Raw genomic sequence first — 12,313 nt, 5'->3', positions numbered from 1 at the left:
TCCTTTCTAGATAAAATTTATTGCATTCTTTATTTTTCTTATCCCTAGTTATGTGATTTTTGTCTTAAGAAATCCATGGTCTCTTAGAATCATAAAAAATCTCAGGACGATGAGGCCTCAAGAGATCATCCAGTCCAACTTTTTGCAAAAAAGGGAGCCTAGATAAGATTATCCAACACCCTTTTTCACTGCAGCTTAAAAACTTCTTGCAATGGGAATTTTGCCACATCCTGCAGAAGTTGTTCTAGTGACTGATTATCTGTCCAGAAAAAAATGTTCTCATGTTCAGATTAAACATGTTTGTGTCTGATCTTACATCAAGATGAAATGTTTGTCACATTCTCTTTCCCTGTAGGCTGTGCCATTCATGTTCTTTTCCTTCTCATTTGCCAGCAACACTTGATTGTGTATAGTACTCAGTTAATAGCTACTAATTTAATAGTCCAACACACTTAGGGGAGTTGTCTGTCCTGCCTCCACTGACACAAAACCGTAAAAAGTACCAGTGGCAAATTAGATGTAGAACTGACTTAGTTAACTGCGACCTCAAGTAGCCCATTAAATCAATCTGCTCCTGTAGGACTTGTGTTGATTTGGCTCATTACTAGTACAACGCTGACCTGAACGATCTGTTCAAAAAAAAGGGACTCAGAAATCTTGAGAGAGAAGTGGCTGATATTGTTGCAGGGCCACAGTCTCATTATTTTGAAAATTCATAGAGATCAGGGGACATCCCTGATGACTGGAAGAGGGCAGATCTCATACCTGTTTATAAGAATGGCCCGAAAGAGGACCCACTATCCTTATTGGAGTCCCTGGGAAAGTGGCAGAACAAGCCTTCTATGAACTATTACTAACTACATGAAGCAAGTGACTGGGAAAATCCAGCACAGATTTATCAAAGGCAAATCATGCCAGGGTAACCTGATCACCTTTCTAAAACAAATTACAATCTTCAGTCAATACCAGAAAGCAGTGGATGTTGCTTGCCTGCACTTCGGTAAAGCATTTGACATGTCTTGTCTCCCACAGTTTCCTCCTAGACGAATGTCAAATACAGACTGGATGGGGGTGGTCTATGAGATGGGCAGGAATCATCTCATAGGTGATCAGTGTGTTTTACTGAGGCAGGCAGGCTGTCACAAGCGGGGCCCCCCAGTACTGGGCTCCACACCTCCATGAATGATCTGGGCAATAGGACCAAAAACACTGTGACACTGTTTGCTGTGTCACTAAACTGGGTGCTGAGGGGCACACATTGGCAGGGAGAGCCACCTTTCAGAGATATGAGCAGGCTGGAAGACTGGGCCACAAGAACTGTATAAAGTCCAACCAAGAGAAGCGCAGAGACCTGAACTCTGGAAAGACTTAGCAAAGGTCTGGATAAATAAGTCTTAAGTGGAGACAATCATACATGCTTTTTGGAACTAGCAGCACCCTTTTTCTGCACCCTGAAAAAAAACAAATTCAAAATTCAATAATCAAGGTAATGGCACACACGTGAACTGTCTAGGTATGCAACAGCTGACAGCTTTGAGGAAAGTGGATACCATAGCTAAGCACATGGTACTTCTTAAGCAAACTCATCTTGAGAAGTTACTTATCCCTGTCTTGTCTCTCACGCCCCACATTCTGTATTGATGCCTACTTAACTGTTTTGAGATTGTTGTGGAAGCAAGCTGTAACTTGTAATCACATGTACCCTGTACGTATCCTCAAGTGTCTGTGGAAGAAACAGGAGTAGGATGCTGTTCATCTACCAATCTGTTACTTCCTGATATCCTGCAATATCCTTCAGTGGACCCAGAAACAATTAGCCCGTTGCTGGGAATGTCTGAGGATACTAAAGTAAAAGTGCCGGCCAGAAGGCAATTTTGCTTTCATAGGAGGATAGTTAGATGCATGTTAGAAGGAAAAGATCCATGTTTTTGAGAACACTAGGAACAGGCTAGTCATTTCTAGGGTGTATCTCAAAAAGAAAGCAAATCAATGGCGTCTGCATTAGCTGATCTGAATCTCAGTTGGAAAGGTTACAAGATGTACTTTTAAAAGGGCAAAATGCAAGGAGAAAAATGTAGTTTTAAATGGCATTCTCAGATTTTCCTTTCACCCTGTGATTAATAATCTTTGTGTTTCTACCACAAGGCAAGCTGCTGTAGTTTTACCCACTATATTTTAATGAAAAATACCTTAACTTGAATAATTTCAGACACCTTTAATCCTTTGATGTCTTTGCATCCTTCTTTGGAATGCTAAACCTTTTGGACAAATTTTAGTCCACTAGTAAATTAAGATCTATGAATTTTTGGTCCCATGTATAGAAAAAAAAGCTGTCATAAAATGACATTGTACTAATTTACTATAAAGAGCAGCTTAAAAATGGCATTTTCTGAACAGTTTTGTGTGAAAATTATGATAGTCAAGTAAGGTGAGGTAGAACAGAGGTTATAAAAAAAAATTCCTCTTATAGGTACGAAGATTTCCCTTACATTAAGGGAACTCCATGCAAACTCACACTGTGTTGCTGATGTCAAAACTGAGAATGCACCTGGTAACAGCAAGAATTTTTGTTCCAGGACACAAGTAGAGACACATCTTGGGTTCAAAACTGAATGCTGGCCTGAGCCCATAATTCCTTAATTTTGAAAAAAGACCTAGTTCAAACTAGCATTTTGTTCACCTGCTGCTCTAAGAAGCACTGTTAGGTACATTCTCAAATCAAGTTTACTTTTAAGTTATATTGGTTTATTTTCTCATAAAACTTTTAACCCAGATAACAGCTTAAGAAATCTAGCTTTTATGACTTAGAATATAACTAAACATCATCTGCAATGAGCAGTAGGTATAATACCATAGAAATGATTTCCAATTATTCTAGTAACATAGTTACAAAACTGATTAATTCATACAATATTAATTATCAATTAAACAGAAGGAAGAAATAAATAATAAATAATAGATAGGAGATATAGAAAAAACTTGTAAATTTGAAATGTTTCTCTGCATAAATTTAAACATTAAAGGCTTCTTGCTTTTATGAATATGTAATACAATGATAGATCAGCCAGTTTGAAACAAACTATTCTGTATGAGATAAACAGGTTTTTTATATATAAGCCAGAAACAGAGAAGGTAACACATTTCCATTTAGCCCTTTGATGTAGAAATCCACAGGCTTTTCTTCTTTCTCTGTAAATAAAGGATCTCTTTTTAAAATTCCCTTGAAACCCTATTTATTGGTGTCAGTTCAAACATTGTCAGCAAATGCTGTTGAACACAACAGAGTCTCAGTGTTCTATGGAACCTGATTAGTAAAAGATATGTCAAAACTTGCAAAAGTTCCTTAAGAGTGATCTATGATCAACAAGTGCAACCAATCCTGACGACCTTAGTCCAACACCACTATGGAGTGCCTTAAAATTGATAATTCCACTTAAAAAGTAAGGAATAACTTAAAAGTCACCTTATTCCTTCTCTTCTGCAGTGAAGTCTCAAATTGTTTGATTGAGCTTTCTCTAGCTAAAAAAGCAACATGTGCAATTATAAACTATCCTACTGCATTTTCTTAGCCTTCCCATGAAATTATTTATAAAATAGTTGATATACTCGACTACAATCTCAATAAAATCAGAGTAGTAAGGCTTAGATATTTAATTGATTTACTTAAAATAGGCTTGACTTTCCTTACACTACCAACAGAAGAAGGACATGCATGTAAATAGCAGTGAAAAACTTTTACATTTGTTCTGCTGTGATGCTGCATATGTTACCTGGTGTAGATATATAAATATCTATAAATGTAAATATAAACTAATAAACATATGTCCTGTCTATAGGATCTTTAATATATGTCCTGCCTATAGGATGCCTATGTAATTTCAATAATTAATTCTTTTTGTTTACAGAGTACTTCTGTATATTTAATTATAATGCAAAATTCTTGGGTAGTACAAAAGTCTTCACATGGAAATACAACATTGCTTCTTATTGCTAAAGGAAAGGTTCATAAATTTATATATAATTTAAAAGTCACTGCTAATGAAGATATGGTTTGCTAAGGGCTTCAGTAAAATAAAATAATATTTTATTATTTATTTTATATAAAGGAATAACTGTAGTGATGAACAAGCCTAGTGTATTTAGAGGCTGGTTAGTGTAGGTATGATTTGTGTCAGATGAATGGCATAGATAATACTATTACATTTAAAATTACTTATGGTGTGGTTTATTTACAAATGCCAATTTTATTATGGGATTTTGAAGTCTTAAAATAATATTGAAGATTAGCTTTCTATTTCAAAGTTGCTGTAGATGCATAGGTAAGCAGATTTACAAATATTGGTCTATAAAATACCTGTTTAGAAAATGTCAAAGCTTTCTGACTCTTCTTACTCATTAGTTCTTCTTTTCTTCTGTACTCTCTCACATAATTTCAATTAAATTCTAATCATGATTTAGCTTTCTTCAGAGTACTGTTGTGGGATAACAACAAGTGCAGCTGAAATTAAAGCAATTCCCAGGCAGAATACATGTAAAACGAGGTAGAAGTTGTGCAGCACTGCACAGCATACCTTGAATTTTGGTATGTTGCTCTTTTTATGGAAGTTTCAGTTTCTCTGCCTCACCATTTCCTCTAAAGATACTGGTGGAAAAACACAGTAGACTGAACCTGAATTGAGACAGTAATTAAGACCTTCTCACTTACAGACATCCTTTCTTTCTGCTAAGAGCATTATAATCCTTAAAATGTTATGTGCACATGGTAGAACCGATCAAGCACTCTCCTCAAAATAGAAATTATTTCAGGCTGAAAGGGGAAAACCAACTCATTTTATACAGTACAGTTAACTGGTCCTTTCTTCTGTTGCTATCTGTGTTTTCCCCGTATCCATCCATGCATGATCACAAAAAGGAGAGATAAAAAAGGCCTCTGTCTCCCACAAAACTAAAACCTGGGGTGAAAAACAAACGAGCACTTGAACCTTACTTGGCAGAGGTGTTCTTGCAGAAGAAACATTATGTAAGAAGGAACCTTTTAGTTGCCATTGCATGAAAATCAGACACAGGAATTAGGTGCTTGATTAGATTAAAAAGGTAGCAGTTCAGATCAGAAGCAGTATGTTGCCTGAGGAAGCCAAGTGCTAAAATGCCAGCATGTATTATCACAGAACTACATTTTCTCATGCCTGGGGCTTTTCAAACACCAAAAGAGGAAATCAATCAGCTCAAAAACATATCCATAGAAAGAGAACTGGAGCACAAAAATGCTCCAAGACAAAAAGCCTCAAGTAGACTCAAACATTGTAAATCCATTATATACACAGTGTGAGACATCTTAGGCAGCCATTATAGGAATGATTCCTGTAATGTCACTTGTGCATTATTTATCATTTTGGACCAAATTGCTACAGCCAAACTCAGTTTTTAATTTAAAAAAAAAAAAAAAAGTTTCCTTTATCTGTAATCAACGTAACCCCAATGTTGTGCAGCAGATAGAATGTTGCCTACAGGATCATGTCCTGCGCCTTGAAATAGATGGATTTCTTTCCAGAATAATAAAGTACTGGACTGTAGCTGACATAAATATGAACATCTGAAAATCTCATCTTCTTAAAATGGCATTAGTATCATCAACAGTACCTCTGTGATTGACTCATACAGTTAGCAGTTGCTACAAGTTATTGTCAGGTTTCTTTTCTCCAATTCTGTTATGCAAATTTTATTGGAATTTTTTACTGAAATGCTTTGGAAGGGTAAGAGGAAAGGGAATAAGAATAAGCTAGACATGGTTGCATTGCATAATTAGTGGAATACCATAAAATCAGCATCAGCAATACCAGTAACTACCTTAGTGAAAAGCAATAATAAGTCCAGAGAGACAGAAGCTGAGTGCTGAGTGATGAACATATTTGTCAGAAATGGATCTGCAGCCATTCATATCTGACCTTTCAGACAGAAACAAGGTGATGCTAATGAAAACTTTGATTAATTTGTCTTGCTTCATATAACATTATTATGTTTATTGGTACTAGCATTTTTCAACTTTTCTGCCAAACAGATTATTAAAAAAAATAAATTAAAAGTCCTTGTTAGCTTTACATCACACTGATTTTAGAATAGCACTTTCTTTAATTTTACTCACTTGTCTAACAATTTCACTTCATATATGAAATGGTTCTGTATTTTCTAAGTACTGCCTTAGCAGATTCAGGTGCTAATATGACAGTCAGCTTTACTTGCCAGACCACAGTTCCTGAGAAAGAGAGAGCGAACAGCTCCTGAGAAATTGGCACTGTTGTGCTCAGTGGCATCAGTGATTATGAACACCCTAACACCTGGTGCATGATGCAGTAGGAAGTTTAAAGGTTGTCAGAGAACAATATTGAAATACTGCTTCTCAAGGTTCAAGGGCTAGTGCTAGAAGTCATAACAAAAATATTGATTTAAATGTTCTGGTTACCTTTCTCTGAGATAAGCTGAAGAAATGCCAACAGAAATTTTTTGTTCATAATCAAGATTAGACTGTTGTCAAACTATTTAATGGTCATGTAAGTGTATCAAAAAGCACAGTGTAAAGGTGACCTTAAAAATCTGTTTCATAAATAATTTTTGAAATTTTTTTTAATAAGGTTTTGGAGTAAGATCCCTTTGTTTTGATTTTGTATCTTGCTCCATTTTGGATATATCAGCTGACATGCATTTGATTTACTGAAATATATACTTCAGATCTTCATTTATCCTTAGTTTAAGTTGTCATGATAAGATGTTCAGCAAAGAACACTTTCTTTTCAGTTTTTCATTTCATCTCTAACTCTAAAGGGATGCTAAGAAGTGAACAATTATTTCTATGACATAGAAAACTATTCCATCAACATTATTAGCTAATTTTACATAGATACCTTTATTTCTTTGGTGAAACAGGATGATTGCTACAACACTGACTAGAATATTTATTGTGCCTGAAAGTTTTTTGATAGGTTTGATTTTTCATCTGGGGAAAGAGTGTCATGCGGAAGCTGACAGCACTTTTATTCATGATGTATTAAGATTGCCACTTTAAAGTACTAAATACCACAGTTCTGCAAGATAAAAATAAGCTGTTGTGAATTGCTGAGTGCTGTCAGATTGTTCTGTCTTCTCTGACATCCAGAATGTTCAGCATTTTGCAGCAGCAAGTAGTTCTAGTTCACGTAATACAAGTGTACTGCAATGCCTGTAAAACACATAGGGGTTAGCTGCTGTACAAGAGACCCAGTGCTTCTGACTATGGGTCAGGGTCATGAGAGAATCGCTGCCAAGTTGTACTGCAGCCCATTTAGGGGAAGAAAGATGTTACCTGTTTATAATTCTGTAAAAAAACAAGTAAACACAATTCTTAACTTGTCATTTCTGTATTTCCAGTAACAAAGAATACATGAAGAGTAAAACTAAGAGAAGCGACCATGGTTAATGAAGAGCACTTTCTGCAGTCCTCATTTAAGAAGGAGGAATTTGCTGAGCCTAATAGACAGAGTAATAATCAATGGAACTTATTCTAAGAAATGCCAGGATCTTTGAACCATAGAAAAGATTGATGGACTTGACAAAAATGACATGAAACATTCCACACTGCTGTCATCTGCTGTTGCTTGCTCAGCTGTGAAGACCTGTGTATTCAGGCTGCTTTCTACAAAATTGCCAATCACCTTTTTTGGATTTGAAGTGATATTTTCTTATCAGCTCTCTAGTGGTTTCATTTGCATGCATTCTGTAACTATGCACAAGCAAAATTGATTACCTACTTTACCTATTTTAAAATAAACACAGTGGTGAATAAAATCAATTTAATTTTTTTGACTCTCTCAGTTCTAATCGCTTAGGTCCACATCAGTGGAAATTGATACTGATGTTGTATGAGGGTTAGGGCAAATATCTGCACATACCATATGAAAATGAACCTCTAAAGATACTTTCACTGTTGGTAAAAAGGAGATAAAAATGTTATTTATAATAAGGCCTTATGTTGTGTACATATATTGTCCTTGAAATATTTTTGATTTTGTTTATTTCTTGTAAAAGAGAAATTCTATAATTTATTTAGAAAATACTACTGTAAACTATAGTTTTATTGATGAATAAAAGATTTTATTCTAAAGACTATCACAGCTGTCATCCTGCTGTTTACCTATACTGGACTTAATTGTTCTTGCATTTCCCTACTTTCATGAGACAACCTTTAGAGGCCTCTTGAGATGTGACAAACATAGCGTCTGTCTTTACCAGCTCTATAATAAAAAGGAGAACCTTGAAATTAGAGCAGGAAAGCCAAAGGAACATACTCAAGAGGGATTGCTTTATAAAACCATTTCAGATTTTTCAGTATGGGCAATCATTTCAGGGTAACTACAGAAACTGTTTCGGTTCCCAAATTCCCCAAGTAACAAGGAGATAGTACCAAATGCCAGTGATCATCAGTCCAAGATTTTATGCTTCGATGAAGTGGTGTATTTAAAAATTTGCACTGGTGTCAATTAGAAAGCTACCAAAGTTATTTGTAATAATATGTCTTCTAGGAATAAGCATTGTAAACCTGCTAAATTGACAAAACCAGAGCCTGGCATTTTAAATCCTAGAATTATATTTTATATCTGTACAGAATTTTTCTTTCAAGGATTTGGTGTGGTGGATTTTTTTTTTTGTTTTAGCTTGGTTGGAGATAGTGGTGGTGGGTTTTTTTGTTTTACTTTGATATAATCCTATAATGCTGATGAGTAAGAAGAATAATTCCTAAATTATGCACAGTATTGAGAAATTTAAAGGGGTTTGGAGTTTTTTGCTTTCTAATTATGCAGAGTCTAAGGCTTCACTCACAGCCTGTATCTCGTAATTAACACTTTTCTAGGCTTTAAAATTAGACTGCTTAATCTCAGCAAGGTAATTTTTCTGCAGCATTCCTCTGAGAAAAGTAAAACAAATCTTCATGTCCTATAAGTAAAAACATTTTGTACATCTGCAAAGTGTCTGCTCCTTCATGTGCACTATACAGGATATTTAGAATGTGTCTCTGTGCAAAGCAGATATTTGTCATTAATCTTATTTGGGGAAAAACATTTAAGCACCCAATTAACCTTCATGAAGAACACGCCTGACAATTTTTCCCTAATTACCTAGTAACTATAGCATCTGAATCATTTGCTCTTAGGAAGAACCCAAAGGACTCACAGCTTAACTGCAACAATTCTGTCCAAAACAAGAACATCTATACCCAATGATTCAGAGACTCAGACATCTTTTGTGTACAATCCCTTGAACTCAGTAATTTATAAATCAAAACAGTCATTGAACACTTGATAAAGGAAATCCTATATGACTATGGAGCCTGCTGGGGAAACCTCCTCCAAATCATGTGCACTTAAAAGGTGTGTGTGTGTGGTTAATGATCAACAACTTGGAATCCATTTGACTCTCTAGTGCATAAAATGATATCAATTTTCAAATATCAAAGAGTTAGGAGTTTGTAGGGATGTGCAAGTTTCATGTTTAAATATTTTGGTTCTCTTCATCTTGCATAGGTGTTTCATGTTGGTGTTTCACTTGATGAAAATTTAAAGATATACCTTTAGAGCTGATGAGGGAGATCATGTCAAGTAAAAATAATATACAGAAGGTACAATCAGATGGGAGTATTCAAAGTAATGTATTGGTCTATTTCTCCAGATGGAATTTGCCACAGGGAGCGAAGAAGAATTAGGTCACAAACGTGGGCTATCTGTGGGCAATTGTATCTGAATACTCTGGCCCTGCAAGCTGCTCAGAATGAAAAAGCACAGGTTGATGCCAGCTTTGAGAAAGGTATGGAATAATTCCAAATTTTTGGTATCTGAGCTTGTGACTTAATCATACAGCATTCAGAGGTGAAGTTTTGCCTTTGGTGGTAGCACCACCAAATAGCTGCCCTCACTTAATAATGAATAAATCAAAAGCCCCAAACAAACAAAAACCCCAGCCAAACAAACAAACAAAAACACCCACTCTCTGTCCTTGTGCTATAATTCAGAGGTTTTAAAGCACACATATCCCAGCATCTGTTTTTCTTGTTGAAAACACTTTCTCTGCTTATACTTCAGGCAATTTAATTTCATATAATTCAATGGTATTTTCCCCAAACCAGTGATAAAGGAGTAATCAGTAGCATGCACCTCCTGTTCTCTGTAGGAGCCATTGTGGACTTCTACATGTGTGGGGCCTGACCCTACAGTGCTTCTGCATCTCAAACTCCTTCACAGGTATTTAACACTCAGCGTTAAAAGATACTGATATGTGATATTGTGATATGAACAACATTAACCTAAGGGACAAGAATCAAGATGAGAAACATTAAGAAATCATTGTTAAAATTGCTAATCCCTAACTTGGGCCTTTAGAAGTTGTGTGACTGATCCTTACTTGGTAGTAAGGACATTGTAAAATTCACTAACTTGAACTTTACATTTGAATCAATTGTTTTCTTTTTAAAATATTTGGTATGTGAAATTGCTAGTACTATAGAAAATATTTAATCCACACTAATTCATTGATTTGTCATGAACTTAGAAACGCAAGATGAACATTTCCTATTGAGACCTGTGTATGACTTGGATGACTACAGAAAAATCACTGTGGAACTAGTTGGATAATACCAGAAAACACCTGAGGTTCTTTTAATAGGAAAGGCAAGCTATATTAATAATCAGCATCTTTAAATAGATTAAATACTACATAAAAGAACAGGTATTCCTCCTTTCTTCTAGCTGTTCTTCCCCTTCCATACCAAGGTGCAAAAACCCAGTCGTTTGCATTACCAATGTATTCTGTGGTCTGACACAAGTAATTTGTTTGTACAGGCCTTATCTCAGTCTGTAAACCGTTACTCCTGTAGAAACATAAGTAGCTTCTCCCAGCAGGGCTAAGAATGTGTTCTTCTTCAAGGAACTAAAGAGTATCTTAAATCTGTTTGATGTATGAAAACCTCCCCTACAAAATACAAGAAGAACACAAATTGGGAAGACACTGGTAACAAAGACACAGGAGTCTGCTGAAAAGACGCAAGAAGCTGGCTAAGTTAGATAACAGTTTGGTACAAACAGCTTTTAGCTAAAACAGACTTTATCATTTCAGTTGAAATTTATGCAAGTGGCTTGAATTGTTTGAGCTTTTTCCCCTTGTGTAGTGTAAAATAATTTTGGCTTATAGAAAAATATAATAGAATTACAAATCTTGGTGAGAAGCTTGGTAACTTAATCCCAAATGCAGTGGAAGATCATAGAAGCAATAGAATAGTTTGGATTGGAAGGGACCTTTCAAGGTCACCTAGTCTAACCCCTCTGCCATTAACAAGGACATCTTCAACTAGATTAGGTGACTCAGTGCACCCAATTCCTTACTTTAATTATGAGTTTTTGAAATATAAAAATGCATCACACACTAACCAGCAGTAACCTTCTGAACGCTAGTAGGCTTTTCATATTTATGGTTTTACTTGCAACGGCTGCATCTTTTGGTCCTGTCCTGTGGAAAGCTCTGAAATGAAAGTTGTCTGTGCTCCCATAGAAATTGTGTGGGTTTTTTAAGAAACATTTTTATAGGAATTATTTCTTTCCTCTCATCTACTTGGCAAACCTAGTTTATTTCTTTTGGTTTAAGAATACGACGTGTCTGGCTGAGACTACATCTTCACATACTGCTGACAGTATGGCATCACCAGCATTTATGTAACTTAGTGGAAAATGTCAGGTGTGATAAATTATGTGCTTTATTTTTCCTTTACTTGCTCAGTGAAACATTTTACCTGCAGGACGTAGATCAGAATTCTTCCTTGTCACATAAAATAGCCCTCGAACGAGCCCCTGAGTCAATGCCTGGCGCATAGTGTGGCCTCTAATTGCTGTTCTTCCCAGGCTACAGCTCCCTGTAAATGTCCCAGCGAGACCACTCTGCCCGAGCAGATGCCTGCAGAGACTCGCCCACGAGCGATTTTTGCCTGCTCTGCGAACAGCGGCGCGGTGGAGCGCTCAGCGGCAGCAGCCGCAGCTCCCTGACTCTACGACACGTCGGGATAGAGATCTCCCCGAGGGGAGCCTGAGCAGCACACCGGGCCCCGCACCCGTTTCCTAGGGACAGCCGTGCCAGGCCGTGCTACTGCCGGGAGGACACCGGGATAAGGCTGGCGGGAAAGCCGCCGCAGCCTCAAAAGCCAGGCCGGGCGGACAGAGCGTGCTCGGCTCCGATATGCCTGTGATGCCTCAGCAGCAGCACTTGGATTTAATTTATGCTGGCGCTGCTGAGGCTGGAGCCA

General features: G+C 36.7%; 2 protein-coding genes across 4 annotated transcripts in view; both read left to right on the top strand.

The window, feature by feature from the left end:
* Positions 1-8,139, top strand: part of PIP5K1B (phosphatidylinositol-4-phosphate 5-kinase type 1 beta) — a 96,134-nt gene extending 87,995 nt beyond the window's left edge. For all 3 annotated transcript variants that reach the window (XM_015653437.3, XM_015653439.1, XM_015653440.2), the window contains one exon: positions 7,402-8,139. In XM_015653437.3, coding sequence (XP_015508923.1) covers positions 7,402-7,404 — 3 coding nt within the window. In that variant the 3' untranslated portion in view covers positions 7,405-8,139. The remainder of the gene's footprint in view (positions 1-7,401) is intronic.
* The window catches only part of FXN (frataxin), a 16,414-nt gene continuing 11,543 nt past the window's right edge, over positions 7,443-12,313 (top strand). Inside the window, exons 1-2 of the mRNA XM_033511380.1 lie at positions 7,443-7,512; positions 9,697-9,831. Of these exons, the coding sequence (XP_033367271.1) occupies positions 7,443-7,512; positions 9,697-9,831 (205 nt within the window). The remainder of the gene's footprint in view (positions 7,513-9,696; positions 9,832-12,313) is intronic.

The sequence above is a fragment of the Parus major genome, chromosome Z, assembly GCF_001522545.3.
Source record: "Parus major isolate Abel chromosome Z, Parus_major1.1, whole genome shotgun sequence".
Classification (NCBI taxonomy): Eukaryota; Metazoa; Chordata; class Aves; order Passeriformes; family Paridae; genus Parus; species Parus major.
Note: the sequence above shows the minus strand (reverse complement) of the source record. Positions and strands in the feature narration are given on the sequence as shown.